This window comes from Haemorhous mexicanus, chromosome 26 (assembly GCF_027477595.1).
Source record: "Haemorhous mexicanus isolate bHaeMex1 chromosome 26, bHaeMex1.pri, whole genome shotgun sequence".
Classification (NCBI taxonomy): Eukaryota; Metazoa; Chordata; class Aves; order Passeriformes; family Fringillidae; genus Haemorhous; species Haemorhous mexicanus.
The window spans coordinates 3,415,384-3,438,057 of NC_082366.1; the positions used below are offsets into that span (position 1 = coordinate 3,415,384).

Below are 22,674 nucleotides of genomic sequence, written 5' to 3' on the forward strand. Positions count from 1 at the left end.
ATTTCAGATTTTTATGTAGGCTGTTTAAGTTTAGATATGGAAAAATCAAGACACTGCCCATTTTAAATGCAGTATTCTGTGAATACCTGTGTGTTAACAAAGCTTAGTAACTTTTTATTTAAGACCACTTCATCCCTAAGTCCTCTGGAGCAGCATGAACACTTTGAAACCTATCAGCTACCAGTGAATTTGAAATCAAAAGCCTGAGACTCAGATCTGTGAAAATATTTTCTTGACTATCTAGCTCTCAATGACTTAAAAACCCCATGTCTGTAGTTGGGTGCATTTTTTAACATCATGGTCATGCAGTTAAGGGTCAACTCAGAGACCTTGGGGTGATCTCCCTCCAGTGTGGCTTTGTCACATCAGGGCTGATGTGGGCATTGCACAGATCCTGATCTTGAGTTCTCTGAAAGCTTGAAGAAAATGACTCCTGTAGGTTTGAATCCGTGAAACTGAAAACCTGTTTATGAGTGTTTGAGGAAAAAGGTTCATATTTAAAAGGTTGATTCTCATAATTTCCAGTCTGAGCAGTGGTTGGTAATGGTGGTGACAAGAAAGGAAAAAGTAATTTTAAAGTACATTTTAAAGTAATGAAAAAAGGAATTTCTCAATAAGTTTGTGTATTCCAGTTTCTCTTGGAAATGGTTTCCTGGAAAGCCTGGTGATGTGTTGATGGACCATTGCTTGGGAAGCTGGGACTGAGAGTGCCTGGGGAAAGTGCAGTGTGAGTCCAATGGAGTGGTTTTTGAGTGCTTTAGTGAACACATTTGAAAGATAAAACCAGCCCAAGAACTGTGCTGAATCCACGATGAAACGCCCCTGTAGCACAAAGGGTTTAAATGTCACTGTGAGGCATGAAAGTCTTGGTTTGAGGAGAAAAGACTATTTTTGTACAGCTTGTGTGCTAGAAAAAAACGTGGTCACAGAACTGTCAATTCTGATGCTTCTTTAAGATCAGGAATATAATATTCCACTTATATTTAGCAGAACTATGGCTCTGTGTGAACGCTTGAGCATTTGTTCTTTTTGTAAAGGCTATGGGCAGCTCTGTGGGATTCAGAGCAGTGCTGGAGCTTTTTGACATTGAGGGGCTGCCAAGGTGGGGTCTTAAGTACTCTTCATGTTAAGACAACATAGAAAAGCCCATAAAAACCCACTAATAATTATATTTATAAAGAGCATTGTTGCCAGCAGACAGGCAGGAATCTAGTTTTGGAGGGTGATGTGTGCTGGGAGGAACATGCTGCTTTTCCAGAGTCCTTTCCTGGCTTTCCTGTCATCAGAAAGGCATTTGCTCGTAGTAAATGCATTTAATGAAACTAATTTTAGAACTACAGGTCAGCACTTAAATTTGTTTTCTCCTTGTTAGTCTCACAGCTAGATCAGGCCCTAAATTTTATAACAAACAGGACTTCCAGGTCTCATTTCTTCTCCCTGTGCCAGAGCTGTCTTTCACACAAACGAAAGAACACAGTTGTCGCCGGTTTTGTACCCTTTATAAGTCAGACTCCATTTTTTAACACTTGAATCATATTTTCCAGCGCTGGGGTGGTGCTTTTCCCCCTTTCTTACTCAATTTTCCCTTTGTTCCCTCTCCTTTATTCCTTTTGTTAGCGACAGAAATAGAGGTTGCGCAAATCAGCAGCGTTGTCAAGGGGAGACATCACAGCGTGAACGTGGTGAAAAATGGCCAGTTTTATTTTCTTTTTTTATTTCTCTTTCTGCCCTGACACACCACAGAGGGATGAGCAGGGAAATCACTGATTTTCTATGATTTTCCAGCCTGTGGCTGGACAGGGAGCAGTGGCTGGTTCAGCTGGGCTGAACCAGGGGGACTCTCGGAGTATCCCTTGTGTGAAAAATGCCAATCGCTTGTTTTTTAAAATGTTAAAAGTTTAATGATAATAAGATGGTTATAAAAATAGCAATATAAATAGAGTAATAATAATTTGGACAGTTTGGATTAGGACAATATGAGACAATAGAAACAAAGAGTTATGGACATCCAGGTACCTTTTTTGGGGCAGCACAAGCCCAAAAAAGGACACAGGTTAACAGAGGATTAACCCTTAAAAACAATAACCTGTTGCATATTCATACACCTCATACATGATGCATAAATTCCATTCACACGCAGGATTCTGTCTGGGCAGTGTCAGCTTCTTCCTCTGAATTCTGACGGCGTCTTCATGGCTGAGTGAGGCAGGAAGAAATTCATTTCTTCTGATAATGTGGCAATAAATTCTCTTTCTCTGAAAGATTGAGGTGTCCTGTGGCTGCTATCTCAGTGCGAGTCCTTTCTTTAGAAAAAGTGTCTTACATAGCATAGTTTCTATTTTAACATTTTGTTGTAACCTAAAACTATATTTAACACGCTATTTAAGAGAATTAATACAGCATCACTTTCTAACACAACACAAACCATGTTCATTTTAATATTTGTGAAAAGCCAGTTATAAAACACGCATTTTTCACACCTTGGCATTGGAGCCAGGCTGATTTCCTTGGAGCAGCAGGTTTGTGGAGCAGCGTGGCTGGAGTGCCAGTGCCATCTGTCCCCTGTCGCCTGGATCTGTGTGGCCGAGGCTGGGGCTGGGTGGCAGCTGCTGCGCCTGCTCCGGGCATTAATTCCCTAAGGAGGTCGGCTCAAGCCGTGCCTGCGGAGTGGGAATAGTGCAGGATTCCCAACGGGAATATTCAGGTTGTGCAGCTGCCCCCGAGGGCACCCTCTGCACAGAGGTTTTTAACTGGCCTGTTTAGGGTTCTTCCTGCTGCAGGGGAGTTGGTGGAAGGACATGGCAGAGGCTCAATCCTGGACATCATCAGGGAAAACAAACCCTTCATCTTGGCTTGGTGCTGGTGAGAGTTGTTATTGCAATGTCACAGCAAGATTTAAAAGCTCAAACAGACCCAGGGAGAATGATCAATACTCCCAGCAGTGCAGTTCTGTGGAATTTACAGGACTAATAAAAAACACAATGCACAAAGAGGGAAATAGGATAAACACTTTCATTTCAGCCATCTCTTTTATGAGGAAATTTAAGCTGTACAATGTTTTGCTGTAAGGAGGTGGGAGTGTATGACTTTACTGTGACTGTGGTAAAGCTTTCCTTTTCCAGAGTATATTTAAGCCACGGGAATCTGCATGAAAGTCAGGAATGTATTCTAGGAGTAGCACACTAAATCTGTCACCTGCTTGGCTAATTATGTGCCATTTTGAGAACAAAAGCTAAACCATGTGAAACATCTAATACAGAGCAAACTCCATGTTTAACCCTGATCAACCAAGTGGTTTATTTTATGTGGGTTTATTTTATGTATTGGCCAGATAAATCAGGTACTGCTGACCCTGGTATCAGTGTTGTACTTGCATTATCCATCACAGCTAGAATCCTTATATAGTCAAATATTTAGACAGGCAAGCTGTGATCTCAGCTGAATGCTGCCAGAACACCAGCATTTAAAAGTGTATTTTATGAGAAAGAGATGAAAAATCCTTATTTGTGAAGAGCAAATATCACAACCTAGCTGCAACAATGTTTTGTTACATTTAAGTAGATAATTTATCTCCAAAGGTGATGCCTAGTGAAAACAAATGAAGAGTATCAATTAATTATTTGAAGAGTATCAATATTGATTTTGTATCAATCTCTTGAAATGAGTCATCCTGGTTGTGTTTTTAGTGGGAGAATCGGTCAGAGGAGGTCAGATCATCAAAAGTGGTTCAGAGAGGCAGACTTAAAGCATCAGCATGTGTGTGCTGTGTCCTTTGCAGTGGGGCAGCTGGGCTCTCCTTTTGGCACCTCCTAAGCCAGCCTTGGGCCGGGCTCTGCAGAGCCAGTGTTTGTTTTGCTGCCTGAGATAAGCTCAGCAGTGTCTGATGTGGGAGTGAAATCCCGTCAGCGCTCACTGGGAGCCGCCGGGCTGGCATTCTGTGCCTGGCATTGGGGGTGGGACAGGGCTGAGTGGGCTGGCATTGGGAGGTGGGACAGGGCTGAGTGGGCTGGCATTCTGTGCCTGGCATTGGGGGTGGGACAGGGCTGAGTGGGCTGGCATTCTGTGCCTGGCATTGGGAGGTGGGACAGGGCTGAGTGGGCTGGCATTCTGTGCCTGGCATTGGGAAGTGGGACAGGGCTGAGTGGGCTGGCATTCTGTGCCTGGCATTGGGAGGTGGGACAGGGCTGAGTGGGCTGGCATTCTGTGCCTGGCATTGGGAAGTGGGACAGGGCTGAGTGGGCTGGCATTGGGAGGTGGGACAGGGCTGAGTGGGCTGGCATTCTGTGCCTGGCATTGGGGGTGGGACAGGGCTGAGTGGGCTGGCATTCTGTGCCTGGCATTGGGAGGTGGGACAGGGCTGAGTGGGCTGGCATTGGGAGGTGGGACAGGGCTGAGTGGGCTGGCATTCTGTGCCTGGCATTGGGGGTGGGACAGGGCTGAGTGGGCTGGCATTCTGTGCCTGGCATTGGGAGGTGGGACAGGGCTGAGTGGGCTGGCATTCTGTGCCTGGCATTGGGAAGTGGGACAGGGCTGAGTGGGCTGGCATTCTGTGCCTGGCATTGGGAGGTGGGACAGGGCTGAGTGGGCTGGCATTCTGTGCCTGGCATTGGGAAGTGGGACAGGGCTGAGTGGGCTGGCATTGGGAGGTGGGACAGGGCTGAGTGGGCTGGCATTCTGTGCCTGGCATTGGGGGTGGGACAGGGCTGAGTGGGCTGGCATTCTGTGCCTGGCATTGGGAGGTGGGACAGGGCTGAGTGGGCTGGCATTGGGAGGTGGGACAGGGCTGAGTGGGCTGGCATTCTGTGCCTGGCATTGGGAGGTGGGACAGGGCTGAGTGGGCTGGCATTGGGAGGTGGGACAGGGCTGAGTGGGCTGGCATTGGGAGGTGGGACAGGGCTGAGTGAGCTGGCATTCTGTGCCTGGCATTGGGAGGTGGGACAGGGCTGAGTGGGCTGGCATTCTGTGCCTGGCATTGGGGGTGGGACAGGGCTGAGTGGGCTGGCATTCTGTGCCTGGCATTGGGAGGTGGGACAGGGCTGAGTGGGCTGGCATTCTGTGCCTGGCATTGGGGGTGGGACAGGGCTGAGTGGGCTGGCATTCTGTGCCTGGCATTGGGAGGTGGGACAGGGCTGAGTGGGCTGGCATTCTGTGCCTGGCATTGGGAGGTGGGACAGGGCTGAGTGGGCTGGCATTCTGTGCCTGGCATTGGGAGGTGGGACAGGGCTGAGTGGGCTGGCATTCTGTGCCTGGCATTGGGAAGTGGGACAGGGCTGAGTGGGCTGGCATTGGGAGGTGGGACAGGGCTGAGTGGGCTGGCATTCTGTGCCTGGCATTGGGAAGTGGGACAGGGCTGAGTGGGCTGGCATTCTGTGCCTGGCATTGGGGGTGGGACAGGGCTGAGTGGGCTGGCATTCTGTGCCTGGCATTGGGAAGTGGGACAGGGCTGAGTGGGCTGGCATTCTGTGCCTGGCATTGGGAAGTGGGATAGGGCTGAGTGAGCTGGCATTCTGTGCCTGGCATTGGGGGTGGGACAGGGCTGAGTGGGCTGGCATTCTGTGCCTGGCATTGGGAAGTGGGACAGGGCTGAGTGGGCTGGCATTCTGTGCCTGGCATTGGGGGTGGGACAGGGCTGAGTGGGCTGGCATTCTGTGCCTGGCATTGGGAGGTGGGACAGGGCTGAGTGGGCTGGCATTGGGAGGTGGGACAGGGCTGAGTGGGCTGGCATTCTGTGCCTGGCATTGGGAAGTGGGACAGGGCTGAGTGGGCTGGCATTCTGTGCCTGGCATTGGGAAGTGGGACAGGGCTGTGTGGGCTGGCATTCTGTGCCTGGCATTGGGGGTGGGACAGTGCTGAGTGGGCTGGCATTGGGAGGTGGGACAGGGCTGAGTGGGCTGGCATTGGGAAGTGGGATAGGGCTGAGTGAGCTGGCATTCTGTGCCTGGCATTGGGAGGTGGGACAGGGCTGAGTGGGCTGGCATTCTGTGCCTGGCATTGGGAGGTGGGTCAGGGCTGAGTGGGCTGGCATTCTGTGCCTGGCATTGGGAGGTGGGATAGGGCTGAGTGGGCTGGCATTGGGAGGTGGGACAGGGCTGAGTGGGCTGGCATTCTGTGCCTGGCATTGGGAAGTGGGACAGGGCTGAGTGAGCTGGCATTGGGAGGTGGGACAGGGCTGAGTGGGCTGGCATTGGGAAGTGGGATAGGGCTGAGTGGGCTGGCATTGGGAGGTGGGACAGTGCTGAGTGGGCTGGCATTGGGAGGTGGGACAGGGCTGAGTGGGCTGGCATTCTGTGCCTGGCATTGGGAGGTGGGACAGTGCTGAGTGGGCTGGCATTGGGAGGTGGGACAGGGCTGAGTGGGCTGGCATTCTGTGCCTGGCATTGGGAAGTGGGACAGGGCTGAGTGGGCTGGCATTGGGAAGTGGAATAGGGCTGAGTGGGCTGGCATTGGGAGGTGGGACAGGGCTGAGTGGGCTGGCATTGGGAAGTGGGATAGGGCTGAGTGGGATGGCATTGGGAAGTGGGACAGGGCTGAGTGGGCTGGCATTGGGAAGTGGGACAGGGCTGAGCCAGCTGCTGGGCTGGCTGCCAGAGCCCTGGAGAGGAGCTGCCTGGCCAGCAGGAAGGCTTGCACCCATCCCCAAGGCATTCCTTAGTGATGGAGCATTGTGGGTGCTCCCCAGTGAAACCCCTGCACATCTCTTCTCCTGCTGGAAATGTCAGAGAGCAGGAGTATCCTTCCCTGCCACCCCTCAAGGCAGTGTGTGGAGGAGAATTATTCCTAGATTGGGTGTGGGAGAACTGGCCAGTGAGGAGTGGAGGCTGGGCTGGGGCTCTGTCCTGGCTGCTGCTTACCCAGTTTTCAGTATCAGTGCTCAGCTTTCACTCTGCCATAAAGCAAATGCTGATATGTGCCTAATGTGAAGTGACTTGTTTCTCCTAAATTCTTCAGAAAGAAGCCAATTAAGTCTTTCTTGCATTTCTAAAAGGCTGTTTCAGGTGTATCTTTATATGTAAAGTTGTCTTGGGATGATACTCTATGCTTGCTTGTCTCTTAAATATTCTATGGATCACTTTTTATCCTGAAAAATAACATAGTGGAAATTTTTAACAAATAATAACACTTAGCAATATTCTCACACATCCCAATTTCTAAATGCTAAGTGAGGCCTTTGGTATGGATTGCACTGTGACCTATTCTTGTGTAAGCTTTTCCCTGTGCTGGGATATGAGCTGTAACATCTTGGTGTAGTGTGATGTGTTTAAGCATGTGAGCATTTCCAAGCAGTTTTTGCAGCAGAACAGTTACAAAGGTATTTTTATAAAAACCTGGGCTGTTTATCATGCTTATTCTTGCTATACAGCTGGATTTGTGGCAGAGCTTCTCCCGTTTGAAGGGATTTAGCCTTGCTTTTCCCAGGCCTGCACCATGGATTTGCATAAGCTGCAGTTACACACTCCAGTGCCTTTCCAGGCTCTGTACTAGAGGCTTTCAGTGGAGCAGGCTTTGCTGACTGCAGCTCTCCTCGAGCCATTAACTTAGCTGGGGAGTGTCCTCTGAATGCTGAAGGTGATTTCCAGATAACCTTGGCATTGCCAGGACTTCAAAAGCCCTGTCAGGTTAATAAGAGTAGGACTCCACAGCCTTTCCCCTGCTGTATGAATGGGGCAGTGACTGATTTTGTGATATTGCTGCCCACCGAAGTGACAGTTCCATTAATTGAGTAGTGGTGTGAAATCTGCAGCTCCACATGTTTTATTCAGAGGAAACCTTACACCTGCTGGTAGCTAATGCATGGTGTAAGCTGGGTGTATTCATCTGCTGCCCCAAGCTTCTGTCTTCAATGTCTTTTTCAGAGAAAGAGTTCCCTTTTTTACTTCATTCTCTGCTAGAAACTGTATGAAGGAGTGGCTGGATAGCAGAAAATTGCATCTCCTGGATAGAGTGAGGCTTGATGACCTCAAGGGGTTTTTTAAAACTTTTTTTTGGCACCTTTATCTCCATGTATAAATAGCTCATAAGTCTCTTCCTCGGCATTGGCTAGATGTAAAGTAGTGTTAAATGCTTTTGGAGGTGAAAGTAGGCTTTCTCAGTTCCTTGTGGATGCAGCAAACCCAAGCTGAATGCTATATTTATACATTTAGGTTCCCTAGCAGCTTTTTACTCCCTAAGTAATATGTGCTGATTTGGTGCAGTGTATTTAAAATGCTCTCCTAACAAAAGATTTAAAAGGCAGAGAAGTGTTTAACATCAGTTTGGAGCTGCATGCAGTCAGCAGTTCCATCTTAATTTATTCATGCAATTTTTAGGTAATATTTTGATCAGCAACAATTCTTACATCTCTGGAAGAGTCATTTAAGGTGGCCAGGTTGTGCTGCTTCCCTCCCTGGTGTTTGCAGTGAGCAGCTGAATAAGCTTGTCATTCATGCCCTTGAGCCTGCACTGATTGATTTTTTTGGAATTGGCTTGGCAAGGGTACATTTTTCTCAGCTCACTGCTCGTACCACAGGAGAATTTCTCTAACTGTATGAAGTGGCCTGGCACCAGATCCTGCTGGAGGAGTTCACTGAGGACAAACCCACAGGTTTATCTGCCTTTGCAAAAGGTCACCAGGAATTCTCAGTGACCTCAAGGAGACTTTTCTTTTCCTTTCAGGCAGCATCTCAGGTTTCAAGGAGCTCTCTTGCTTCCCTGCTTAATTGGTGCTGTTGAGCCACAGAGATTTGAAGATTTTGGAGATTTTTCCACTGACATGGGAGGCTTTGAGGTCTTCTCCCCAAATTTTTGTTGGTTTAAACTTGTGCTGTCTGACATGGCTGTGAGCATCACCACAGCTTGGGAGAGGTTGCTGTGATTCTTTTCAGAAATGCTACTCTGCATGAAATTGTTTTCAGGGCTGAGATGATAATGGGAGTTATTCTTTGTAAAACTTCCATAAGTATGGTGGGTTGGATTTTTAATAAAACTTAAAACCCTACTTTAGCTTTAGTAGTGAACTGTGTTGTTATGATTAATGTTTGACATTAACATTCTGGAATAATGTACAATAAATCTTCTGTTCTCTGGCAGGCATGCCTCTAAAACCTGTTGTTTTGTATGTCTGTAGCTCCAAGTATTTCTACAGCTTAAAAAAATTAGGGGAGCAGTCATAGCTTTTATTGAAGTCTGTATTGGGATGATTGATGTGTGCAAAGTCTATTGCCAAAGGAACCCAGAACATGGAAAAATGCCTCGTGTGGTTTGGGGGGGTTTTGTGTCTGCTGTTGGCACTGTGTTGGATTCTGCAGATGAATGTAAAATCCTCAAATTTTATTGATCAAAGGCATGGCTCCAATTCAGATTCCTTCTTTCCTCCCACTGTCAGTAGGATGTGCATATAATGAAATACCTGTTGAGGTCACTGTGGGTAATCCTAGAGGGAGAAACCTGAGGAAGGAGAACAGCCACAAAAAATAGCAGAGGGATGAGAAGAGGACCAAACACACCCTCCAGGAGCAGCCAGAAGAACTAATGATGGGTTTCAGCTGTGGTTCCTGTGTCAGTGACCAAGGTCAGCTGTGCTCTGTTGGCCCTCCTGATATTGCCCTGAGGTACAAAAAGAAGAAATTCAATCTATTCCTCTGGCAACAAGTTTCCACCACTTTCCCATCTCTATTGTAATTTATAGTTAAATGGTCTCTCTTTACAATTCCCACTCCTAACTAAGAAAAGGCAATAATGATTAATGAGTCCCAAAATACTGAGCCTGGGAGGTAGGAGACAAAACAATGCAGGAGGTTCTGCCCCTAAAAACAGCATTTAGTTGAATCCTCAGCTTCTGCTTTGGGCTCTGAGGTGCTCCTACTTAAAAACCATCTGTCAGCACAGCACACTGCTGCCTGTTCTTCCACTTAGCCACAAGGTTGTGGGGGCCTGCAGGAATAATATTGTGAACCTTTTCAAACCTCTTCATGTTTGGTTTTTTTTCCTGCTGTTGAAGTGATGCTGAATGTGGAAGCTGTTACCTTTGGACAGGCTGGTTGGTATTTAAATAAAAAACCCTGCAGGTTTTGTTTGAGTCCTTCAAAAGTATTGCAGATGGAGCAGAGAGTGAGGATGCAGAACAGGAATTACTTAAAAAATAAAGGTAGCTAGGATTTGTGGGTTATTTTGAGAATCTGGGGGGTCTGGAGACACAAATTCTAAACATCCCCACTCCCCTGCCAGCTTTGCTTCTTGACATAAGAGGTTGAAATGTATCTGGTGATGCTAATAATTTAATGCTGAGTTACCAGGTCCTCAGTAGGAACACAGAGGAGAGTTCTTTATCCTCTAATGGTAATTTTCATCCACATCCTCAATGACTGAATAATCATGTAATTAAACATTTACATTGAAAACTCAGGGGTCCAGCTTTGTGTGGTGGAAGTAGTGTCTCCTTAGGGACACAAAAAAGTGTGCTTTGCTTGATCTACTTGATTGCTGCTCCCTCTTGTGGGGTTCAGGCCAGTTCAAACAAGCTTGGAGTTCATTCTTGGTCTGTTTAGGTGGAGGAATTAATCAGTGGTTCTCCTCTGATACACTGGGTGGGGTAATGACCTTAAGACTTTCTCCTCTGTGTACCTCTAAAAATCAGAGCATTCTTTTATATCAAGGGGACTAAATCTGTAAAAGCATTTAATTCACTTCCTGAACTTAATTCAGTTATTTTTCAAGAATTCATCCATCCATTGTGCTGTTTATATGTGGCAGGGTTTACCTTTCTGTCAGAGCAGGGGTGAGGCAGTAGCACAGCTGTAGCAGGCTTGGCAGGTCTTGCTGTGCTGGCAGCAGTGAAACCTCTGACACCTCCTCTCCTGCAGTCAGTGCTGCTGCCCTTCTTAAGTGAGTTGCTCCTGAAAATTAAACTCCCCAAAATACCTCCCATTTGCTCTCCTGTATCCCAAATAAATGCAAATGCTGTAGCTAGGGGAAATATTTTTTTTTTCTTGTCATTTCTCAGTTGTTCTGCTGGCCTAAAATCTCCACATCTAAAATGTGTTGTGCCTGAAGATGTACAAATACTGCTTATGTTTGTTTTCCTTCAGAGAGACAGATGAGCTCTGGACATATAATCTCTGTTCTCTGGACAAGAAACTGAAGTGCTGTGGATTTCTTCATTGCTCCTAATTGATGGCAAAGACCTGTGCAACTTCACTGACGAGTTTTTGGCGTGAAACTCTGCCAGGAATTTCCCCCTGAAGCTTAAAAGACAAATTGTCCTGACCTCTTGCAAAATGGGAAGGGGCCACATGAGTGTGACACTGAAACAAGAGCAGTTCACATGATGTAATTTCTAATCTTACACCATTTCACAATAATGATAGGATTTGTCTCAGCACTGCAGTTTCCATCACTTCACTCCTGTTGAACTGTTTCTGTCTAGGAACTGCAAAATGGGTATTAAATCTCAGCTTTGGAGAGTATTCAGTGGATTACCTGAAACTCTTGATCTTCATTTTACCTGGCTTTAAAAGAATAAATCAATCTTTAATGTGCCTGCATGCAAAGTCTGTGCTTCTGTGGAGACCCAGTGCTGTTGTTGGACACATAATGAATTCTCTGTAAATGTGTTTATTCTTTCTGTGATGCAGACAAAGGTGGGATTTTGGCTGAGATAAACCAGGAAGCAGGTGCACTTGATTTGAGAAAAAAAAAAAAAGCAGAATTTAGTGTTCTTTTTATGCCTTTTCTTAAAGCTTTATATCATTTTGTGTCACAGACTGGGTAATCCCTAGAACAGCATCAGTAACCTTTACTTCAAAACTTGTGATTTTCTTTTCTTTGGCTGGTAGTGTAGCATTATTTTAAGCAGTTGCTGGGGTTTGTATCTACATTTTAATGTGCTCTAAGTGCAGAGCTGTGTTCAGGATTTGCCACCTTTCATTCAGATGAAATTTGCAGTTCAGTGGGGACCAGAGGGTGATCCCCACAGATTCCATTGCTTGTAGCAGTCCCTCAATTTCACTTCCTATTTATACTTCAAATACTTTTACCAGTCAGCAGCAAAACCTCTGTTTCTGTCCATGCATCAAAAAGATGTTGGCACCCACTCAGCCCCAGCACCCTCCCCAACCTGTGTTTATATTGTGAAGGCACCAGATGACAAATTACACTTCATTGCAGGTTCCAAATGGGGTTATTGTGCTTTACTTCATGGTCAAGACAAATGTGTTTGCTCTTCAGTAACGTGTAGCAGTGGCTGAATTAATTTTGCATGTGTGCTCCTTGTTAAGAGCCTTTCTGCTGTGTGCTGGTGCCTGAGGATGAGTCCCCAGTGGGAAACACTGGTTGGGGCTTGGCTTCCAAAGTCAAACACCAGAAGTCTGAAATACAGCTCAACTCTTTTATTTGTGAGCTCTGAGTGACTTTAATTGCAGTTCTGCAATCAAACAGAAATATGTTATTGAAGTGGCACTCTGCAATTCTACTTGGGTGTTCTGAGGTTCAGTTTTATTTAAATTTTAGATGAGGACAACAGTTGCTGTAAAACACTGCTGATGCCATAGAGAGAACTACAAGTGGTCACTGCAGAGGAGAAACTTCTCTCTTTTTATAAAGAAGTTGGGTAAAACAAGTAGAAGAAACCCCTGGCTGCAGCTTCATGCAAATAACTATTCCAGGAGACAACAGTGGGAAGATTTTTTTATGCTTTTCTTGTGAAATTCCAGCCCATATTTGCTAATGCTGCCAGTGGGTTGGGGTTTTTTTTCTCCTTCTAGTTATCATTTCTGATTGATTTATTTGTATGAGTGATCCAGTTGTTTCCAAAATCAATTGGACTCTCCCAAAGCTATTTCCATGAGTTGCCAGTCTTGATGTAAATCCGTGGCTGCAGTATTATCCAGGGTGTAGAAAACACAAGGATTTGTTCTCCAAGGTAACAGCTGTAGAGGAGTATCCAAATTCCTCCCTGGTGGGACCAACAACTTACTGACCAGAGAGCTATTTAGGGAGAAAATGCCAATTGAAGAAGTGACGTAAATGTGGTCAGTTGATACTAACTGAGGAGCTGCCAGCCAACATCCTATCCTGGAGTTGCTCTTTCATCCCTGTTTTGCTTTTTTGGAGTGGAAACAGCAGGAGTGATTGATTGCTAAATAGCAGTGGAAGTGGTGCACTCTATATATAGAGTGGTGCTGGAGAAAGGAGCTACAATGCTTAGGAAAGAAAAACCCAAACCAAAACAAAACCCCACCAACAAAAACATTTACTGAGATAATAAATGCCTCTAAACCGCTGCCAAGATGGAAATGATAACAAGATACCTCGGTTTTAAGAGGTGTTTTAAGATCAATTCCTTGTGGCAGGATTTGCTTTGGTAATCCTGGTGGAGCTCAGTAATTGTTTAGACTAAATATTGTTTATTTTTGTATTTTTAGCAGCAGCTCCTTGGGACTCCAGGGCAATATAATTTACGAGGTAGGATGCAAGAACCTAATTGTGTCTTGCATTGTAGAGCTGTACAGGCTGTTCAGTGCAGAATAAACATTCTCCTCCTTTGTTGGGAGGGGGGGGAAAGGTTTGTGTCAACAAGACTTTGCAGCCACTGCTTGCATGCCTAAGTTCTATCTCCAAGATGGGTTTCCTGGCAAACACATCAGCAAATGTTTCTCCAAAGTGCACAGTGCTCATGTATAAATTCCTTCATTAGTCGTGGCTCTCATTCCCTCCTCCCCTTCCCAGTCTTGGGCTCAAAATGTTAAGCAAGAGGACCAGGAATGCTGAGCCCTTAAACTCAGATAACTCACAGCAGCACCCTCAGCATGTCAGAGCAGAGTGAATGTCTGTTCCCACTCCTGGTGCTTGGGAATGAAGGAAAACAGAAAACCAGAGCTCTGGCATTCAGAGAAACCCTAAAAACAAAATTGGAAATCTTGGAATGCCCTTGCAAGAAAATCTTTCCATCATTTAATCTCCCACCAACCTTCAGTCTTGTAGGATTGCAGGGAGTGGATGAGCCTGACCCAGGGAAATAGGTTCAGGCTGCAGTCAGGGTGCTCATGGGAACACCACAATAGTTCTGGCCAGGTTTCCACTGTAGGTACACTTATCATCCTCCTTTTATGGGAAAACTGGACACTCCTCAAAGGGAACTGTCAATTTTTTTGCTAAAGTGTTTGATGATGGGATTCTTTGGTGTTTGCAGAGGATGTGATCCCTGTTCATTGAAGGTGCCATCCTAGTTCATTCTCTCTTATGAATACAGTCAAATATTCCAATTGAAGCCCTGATGAAGTTTAGCTCTAAGTCTGACTTTTTGGACTTGATTTGAATTTGATTTGTCTTTTTTGTTTGTTTGTTTGTTTTTATGTGTGTGCTGACTGGGAGAGCTTGGTGACTTAACCATGGCACTCCCAGAGCTTATAAATGCTGGTGGTGCTTTCCCACCCAGTGTCCCTGGTGGGGGTAGGCTGGAGTGCAGAACCTCTGCCCTTTTTGGAATTCCTGTTGGGTTTCCAATTCACATTTACACTCATGGTGGGAATGGTCAGTTCCAACTCTTTAATCTCATTAGGTTGGAATTAGAGCCTGGGAGATGGCAAAGCCTTGTGCTATGGATGCACCACCAGAAAAGCATTTTTCTACAAGTCAAAGGCTCCTGCTGGATCATTTTTGTATTTTTTTACACTCTGGTTCTGTGAGATCATCTGAACCAAAACACTTTTTCCTTTGGTTTGATCTTTTTTTTCTTTTTTTTTTTTTCAATACTTAAGCAAAGGAATGGAAAAGCTTAAGACTAGGCCAGGCATTTTTATTATGGGAACAGCTCTTGAATCTGGCACTTCTAGAACAGGAAGATCACATAACTTTTCATCCAATTCATCCCATATTTCCAGTTTCTGAAGCTGAAGTAGTCTGGCTTTGATATATTCAATGTTGGTTTTTGGGGGTTTTTTTTAACTTCTTTTACTACTTCTACTTTTTTTACTACTTTTGTTAAGGTTGGGATTAAAGTTTTTGAGATGATGTTTTATGTTTAGGTTTAAATGTTTATTTTTTCTTATATATGATATAGTTTTACAGGTAGTGAGTTTTGTTGTACTTTACTGACAAGGTACAAAATGCTCAATTATCTTTTGTTGTAAGGTTTTTTAAGGTTAAACCATCTAATTAAGAAATGACACTCAAATTATTTTTACTTTTATTTTAGTAACGAATTACTCAAAGCCCACAATGCAGACTTTTTAGTCTAATTACAAATACTACTTAAACTCATGAAGAAGAAGGTAAAGAAGAAGGATTAGTTTTTATTTTAAAACTTCTGTTTTGTTTCATGTATTTTATTATATTCTAAAAGTTTATATTATATTATACATATAGACATGTGATATTATACATATAGACATATATGTGATATTTTACATACAGATATATGTCTATATAGACATATATAGACATTTATATCTATTCTACATATAGAAAAATATTATTCATATACTATAGTATATAGTTTTATTTAAACTATATACTTGCAATAATAATAATATAAACTATATACTTGCAATAATAATAATATAAACTATATACTTGTAATTTTAGTGTTATTAATTAATTTTGGAAGGTTTTTTTACGGCCTTAAGTTTAATATAGTATTTTTTTGTGTGTGTGTTTGGGTTTTAAGTTTAAAATTCTCAGCCTCTAGGGTTCTAACAATTCAGTATCTAACTGTTGATGGCATCACTGTTTAGAAGCTGAATGACAAATGTGCCATGGGCTCCCCATGAGCCTCCCAGCATCCCTGCTGGAGCATGACTCAGTCTGCCTTGTGCCTGCTCCAGCAGTTTCCTTCCTCCTCCTCCTCCTCCTCCTCCCTCCAGGCCTCTGTGCAGCCTGGCCAGAAGATAATCTGTTGATCCTGGCAGGGGATTGTGGTGCTGAAAACTGGACATTGTTTTCCTAAGGAGCGCTTGGCTGCGTGTGCTGGACTCCAGTGCCTTGGTGGTGGCTACAAGGAGGTTTTGTTCCCGTGGCCAGCTGGGCTCCAGGCGTGCCAGGATGGCCCAGCAGGCAGGGATGATGAAGTGATGAGGCACAGATGTCACTTTTCCTGTCTCTCTGACCTCAGGTGGGTGTCACTCCAGAGGTTTTTATTGCCTTTCTTCAGCATTCGAAGAACAACACTGTGAACCTTATTAAAAAAAACCCCAAAAAATTGGAGTAACCAAATATTTCTTCTAATATAAACTATTTTTAGCTTTTTTACCCCAAAATGAGACTTTCTTTCTCTGTTCCCACTGTTTGGAAAGCCAGGACTGAATAAGACACTGACAGACATTACCAAAACTCCAAGAATCATAGAATCAGTTAGGTTGGGAAAGAACAAGTCCAACCAATAATCCAACACTGGCAAATCCACCAGCAGTGATACCACTCGAAGAGAATGCAGGAAATGCACAACAGAATTTCATTTTTTATTTAATTTCTATAATCTTTCTAACTCAGAGATCATCTGAGTTATATATGGTGGTGATGGATAGTGTTGGGAAGTGGCTGAAGAATTATGTTGGCTGTATTGCTGAAGAATTAATACTCTGGCTAAGCTGGAGCCAGAGTGCTCTAAGGTGCAGTTTTTAAACCTGTCTCTAAAGGTTTTGATACTTTATTCCTACTTGCACGCCTCTTAACCTGCCCATAACGTGCCTTAAAGACAAAATAAAAATCAGTTGAGTATGAGCTGTGCTGGGGGCCAGGCTTCCTTGGAATTTGAGTTATCAGTGATACTAACATGCCTGGAGGCTGTCTGCGTGATTGTTCCCTCTTGCTTTTCACAAAGCTCCTCGGTTGTTGGTTGTTATGGGTGAAGTGCAGTTCTGGCAAGCTGATTTTTAGGATTTGGGCCAGCATTTGGGGAGGATTGCCTTGTTCTGAGTGCAGGCATGCATTTTGTGTGTGTGTGTTTGCAAAGGAGAGGCTTTGCAAACACACAGGCTCCCTGTTCCCCACAGGGAGATAAGGAGTCTGTGTCAATGGAATCAGAGCTGCTGTCCTAACTGCAGTAAAATTCCTTTTAACATTCTGCTTGGACATACCCAGCTCACAGTTATCCCACCAATCTCCCCTTACCTGTTTTTCCTTAAGCTCAGTTTAGCATTGTAGTGTGTGCAGTGCATAAATGGGGACATCCTTCCTGCTTAGATATGTCCTGGAATTAATGTCACTCTTCCACAGCATCCTATTTCACATGGGAAATGCATGGACACAAGAACTGTGTGCTGAATAAATAAATAAGTATCAATTTTAGAAGATGCTGCTGTTTTTCTGAATAGGAGGGAGCTATGATGAGATAGGCACTGCAGTTTTGAGGGGATTTGTCAGGACCTGATTGGAATTCCGAGCCTCCTTTTACATAAAATCAATTATAAAATGCTGAAGTGTGTGTTCAGAGCTCTGTATTGCTGAAAAATGGAAGTTTGCTAGCATTAAAAAGACCTCTTGATCCTTCAGTTCCTACCCAGCAGGTCTGTAGTACAGCTGTTTGTTTGAATTTATCCCAGGGTATGTATGAAGTGCTTCCTCAAGTAAACTGAGTAAAACCAAACATCTTGGCTTGGAAAGGAAATAGGAAAAGGTGGTGGTGGGGGGATAATTTATATTTTCAGTGTATTTTCCAAGTGACACTGCAAAACCTGTAGAGATTTGCCAGTGAATGTAAGGGGAGGTTAATTCTTACCAAGAACCAGAACAAATTGTCTGTTTCAAGCTAAGATGAAGATATTTGTCACGCTGAGTTGTTCTGGTGCTTCAGATTTACCCAGTTAACTTCACTCCCCTTCTCTGTTAAAATGTCCCATTTAAGGCAATATGTATTTTTCCTGAAGAATTGACTCTAGTGCCTGATCCTGGCTGCCTTGGGGTGAGCTGCCACAGTCCAGAAGTGCCTTCTTCACAGCTGAGCACCAAACATTGCTGGAAGCCCCAGATCATGCTGTTACCTGCACCAAAACTGAATGCTGAGCAGCCTCTGGGAATTAGGGCATGACTCCTCTTGGACTTGGGGCTGTTCACAAAAGTCAGACCTGCTGGAGGATGAAGTGAGTGTCTGTTAAATGAAGATTTAAATTACAGATCCTTCACAGGAACATATATAATATTTATTAGTTTCTTTATGCACATGATGAGTTGAGACAGTTTAGATTTATTTTGTTGAAGCAAATTTGGGTCCTTTACCTGGTGAAGGAGTTAAAAATGACTTGTAGGCTCAACTGGTGGCTTTGGTGTTTAATGAAAGATGTGACTTTGGAGATCTTATTGCAGCCTTCCAGTACTTAAAGAATTGTTATAGGAATGACAGAGACTTTTGACAAAGTCTATGAGAGTGACAGCACACAGAGGAATGTCTTCCCACTGCCAGAGGGCAGGGTTAGGTGGGATATTGGGAAGGAATTCTTCCCTCTGAGGGTGGGGAGGCCCTGGCACAGGGTGCCCAGAGAAGCTGTGGCTGTCCCTGGATCCCTGGCAGTGCCCAAGGCCAGGTTGGACAGGGCTTGGAGCAACCTGGGATAGTGGAAGGTGTCCCTGCCCATGGCAGGGGGTTGAACTGGATAGGCTTTAAGTTCCCTTCCAAGCCAAACCCTTTTGTAGTTCTATGATTCACATAAAGCCAGGCTGTTTTACAATTGTAAAGCTTCACCTGACCTAAGCAGGGTTTCTCCCAGGGGCAGGGTGCAAGTTAGACCATCCCTAATCCCGTTTATTTAAAGGAAGCTTGACTGGCCTTCCCAGGGACAGTGGGACATGGCTTGGGTCCAGGCACTGCCAAGTTATTGCCCCCAAATGTAAAACAGTGCCAGCGCTTCCAAATTAGCTAAAATACAGTCAGCAGCATGGCAGCGTGTGCTGTGCCAGCCTGAGCAGCCAGATTCCTTGTGCTGGGCAGGCAGCTCATGGAAAAACTGAGCTCAGCCGCTGGGTGGAGGCTTTGCTGGGCTCCTGAGCGGGAAGGAGGGCGCAGGCTGAGTTGCTAAGGAGCAACCTGTTTGGCTGGCCGTGGAAAATCCCGTGCCAGGAAGAGATGACTGCCCGGGTGCTCTGCTGTCGCTGCTGAGGAATGGCAGTGGGTAAAATGAGCTCTTGAGGCTTCGCAGCTCTCCCAGCCCCGGGCGTTTCTCTTTCTCCCTGGCCTTTGGGAGGGCATGGGTGTGCGAGCTTCAGGTGAAGTCAAGGGGAAACGAGAGATGCTTTGGGTGAAATCCTGGAATCAACAGATGGCATTGACCTCCCTGGAGCCAGGATATCTGCTCTAGCCGTGTCTCCAATTGTTCTTGGGGTATCGTTCTGTTTAGTGCCACTTAAAGCCACTTGTGCCCTCTAATCCTTCTGTGCCTTCGGCTCATCCACCTCATCACCAGAGACCTTTTGTAATGCAGGTTGTCCTTCTTTTTTGGCCAGTCGCTATTCCCGATTGCTTTTCTGCAGTACTGTCAGACTTCAATTAAGCGTTTTGGGGTTTTATATTTTTTTTTCCCATTACTCCATAGGGTGTAATGCCATTTCTGAAGGAATAAAACCAACACCAGCCCATCCAGCGTGGATAGCTCGTTTTAAGCTCGGCTCTACACAACGCAATCCGCAGCACCGACATAATTGTAGCAATTAGCATCGGTGGGGCGGCTTGTTTCTGCCATGCAGAGCCCGCCTGGCGTAAATAGGAATATTCATTTATAAGCATCTGCCCCGGTGGATGTGCAGCCCGGAGGGAGGGCGGCCGTGCGCCGAGCTCTTGGGATGTTCTGTTTATCCTCCTCGGGGACACAAAGGAGGCGAGGAGGCGCTTTCCGTGCGGCTTTCGGAGCGATGCCCGGCAGGTGTGTGTGTGTGTGTGGATGTGTGTGCGTTCCCTCGGTGCTGCCCCGGCCGCCGAGCGCAGCTCCCCGCCCGCTCCCCGCTCCGCCCCCGGGCTGTGCCGGGCGCGTCCGGGCGGGCCCCGCCGGGGACAGACGGCGGCAGCGGGAGCCATGGACGCGGCTGCCGAGTGCCTCAGCCCGGCTGCCCAGCAGCAGGTAAGGCCGGGGGGCTGCGGGGGGCTCGGGCAGCGCGGCCGGGACAGCCCCGAGGGGTGCCCGGGAGCGGCCGGCGCCCAGCCCGGGGGCTTGTCCCGGGCTGGCTTTGCGCAATCGCTGGGCAGAACGTGAGCTGTGAGCTGCTCCGGGAGCCGTGGTGCCAGCGGAACCTGTGAAATGATTGCTGAGTAAAGTGTCGCAGCAGCCCCGTGGGACCATCAGGTGGCCGCGGGCGGCTCGGGCATCCCTCGGCACGAGCTGTCACTGCGAGGGGGACAGGAGCTGTCAGACCAGCCCAGGATGGGCTGTCGGGGTATTAGAAAGGAATCCCTATGGTTACGTGTAGGCTAAGGTTCATCAGCCTGCCTCCTCTGAATTGTAATTTGCATTTAAGAGAAAGGTGAGGAGTAAAGCAGGATGTGGACTGACCGAGCCCTGTGTGATTCACTGGTTCATTACCCTATGAGTAAGTGGTGCAAAGTGTTGTATGTATTTATAACTCATATGCAAAAAAATGTCAGATAAATGTGCTGGTTTGACCTCTTAAACGCAGGAGTCCTTATAGTCCCTCTTGTTTCGATGCTAAATAGTCACCACTCACCTGGTGAGCTCCTGGAACTCCTGCGTTAGGTCACAAGTTGCTGAAATGGAGATGGGAAAAACATTGCCATGGGTTAGCACTGGTTCTACCCGGTAGCTGTGTTGGTCAGCTGTGTTACAGGAATATTGCAAATCAGGTGTTGCATGTCCAAACAGACTTTAAATTATGTAGGAGGGCAAGGAACCGTATCAGATTTTTGACTGATGAAGTGTGACTTGGCTAAAAAGAATGAACAGTCCTATAATATTTGATGAAGAGGATGCAGAAAACTTTAATGTGACAGCATCCATCATGAAAAATTATGTTGGCCCCAAAAATGACTGGCTGGCTGTGTCTTAAGCATGTTGGCAAGAGGTTTAAATCAGCCTGAGAATAGTTATTGCAGCAATGCACAGCAGTGGTTGCTTACAAGGAGCAGGTGTAATTTAGTCAGGCAGACTTGTGTTTTAAGGTTTCTCTGGCAGTGGGATCAGAGAGCTTTTCTGGGTATGGTTTGGTGCTGGCAAGCTAACACTTCAATCCTCCACGACAAATATGACACTGGCTTTGATTACTAGTCTTGGAAGCAGGTAATTTGGAGTGCACTGGAATTGAGGGGTGCTTTGTATAGCTGGAAAACTCTTACAGATGTAACTATGTGGCAAGTCTACACAGTCATTTTTCACCACTCAGAAAAGCAGTGTAACTTCCTGTCTTTGTTGGCTGTGTCTTGGGGCTGCCAGGCGAACAATGAAGCCCTGGCTGTTTCAGGAGGGAAAGGCTCTGAGAATGCACACCTTCAGGATGTGTGTGTGTGTGTCTTTGGCCTCTACCTTAGCAGCTCACCTCAATAATTCTCTCATCGTGCGAGGATGACAGCGCAGCTTCCCCGGCGCGCGCGGGGCCAGGAAGCCGCGGCTTCCGTCACCATTGTGCTCCATCCCCCTGCCACGGGCACAGCCAGGCCTGGCCCCCACCAGTGGGGTTTAAAAAGGGGCTCTGTAGGGTAGGAGTCTCTCCACAGCAGCTGCACATCCCGTCTTCCCACTTCTGCAGGCAGCAGAAGATGCTTCTCACCCTTTCCAGCTGACACCCAATACCTGCTTTGGTTTTTTTTCAGAGATGGTTGTGCTCCTGTTACAACCTGCTTAGTTCTTCCCTCTTCAGATCTAAACATACTGAACTCCTTAAGCCAGGGTAAAGATTTGCTGCTGCACAGGGCTGGGTTTTTATTTTCAGGCTGAGTGACCCTTAAGCTGGAGTGTCAAGTGCTGAGCAAGTAGCCCGGCAAAAGCAGGGAGCATTTTGGAGTTCAACAGTGCATTTCTTTCAGGGCTTGGTGACTGTAAATCATTCTGAGGAACTGTAATAAAAACCCAAGAATTCAGTGTGTATATTTGTAGTATTTGAGCGAGTCCCATAAATTAAGGCAATGATTTTTCAGCTGGTGCTCTGTTCTGTGTTCATCTCAGCAGTCTGGTTGCCGTCTCCTCTCGTTTTGCCCATGGGGCCTTACAGAAGCCTCTGATGAGGTTTGGGTTTTTTTGGTGTGACATGCTCAGTAGGGCTGAAGCTGCCAGTTCTCCTTGTCAGATGAGCAATATTTCATGAAAGGGAAGTTGCAAAAGCTTTGTAATGAGTGCAATTTGGCTTCATATTTTATTCTTCTGTTTTTGACAGTGATCTGTCATTTTTGATTGAGGGCTGTATTGCTTGCTGAGTCACTGATGAATTTTAGATAATTTTAAGAACTCAAGGGGACTTCTTCAGTCTTAGTGATTTCTAATTTCTTTTTTTTAAAATCCTTCATTCCTTGAATAGTTATTTATGCCTTAGACAGCCTAAAGAACAGCTTTTAGTAAGCTGAATTGCAGAAGTATGTGAATTTTTGGCTGTTTTTCTAATGTTCAGCAGTGTCTCCTGCAGTCTGCAGTGTGTCTCTGCTACTGCCCTTAGAGGTGACTCGGCTCTGTCAAGTGCTTGGGCTGGACAAAGACCAAAGTCAGCCAGGCAAAGCCTGTTTTGGTTTAGTCAGCACAGAGAGAGAAATGTAAAGTTAGCGTTGCTGCTTGCAGG

The 22,674-nt window shown here is 45.8% G+C and overlaps 1 protein-coding gene across 11 annotated transcripts in view; it reads left to right on the plus strand.

Annotated features, from left to right (window-relative positions):
* LRRFIP1 (LRR binding FLII interacting protein 1) overlaps positions 1-22,674 on the plus strand; it is a 105,733-nt gene that overhangs the window by 20,308 nt on the left and 62,751 nt on the right. For 4 of the 11 annotated variants that reach the window (XM_059868318.1, XM_059868316.1, XM_059868308.1 and 1 more), the window contains exon 1: positions 19,903-20,018. The exons of the other annotated variants lie outside the window; for them this stretch is intronic. In XM_059868318.1, the coding sequence (XP_059724301.1) occupies positions 19,974-20,018 (45 nt within the window). In that variant the 5' untranslated portion in view covers positions 19,903-19,973. Of the gene's footprint in view, positions 1-19,902; positions 20,019-22,674 lie in introns of those variants that run through there. 11 annotated transcript variants of the gene reach the window in all.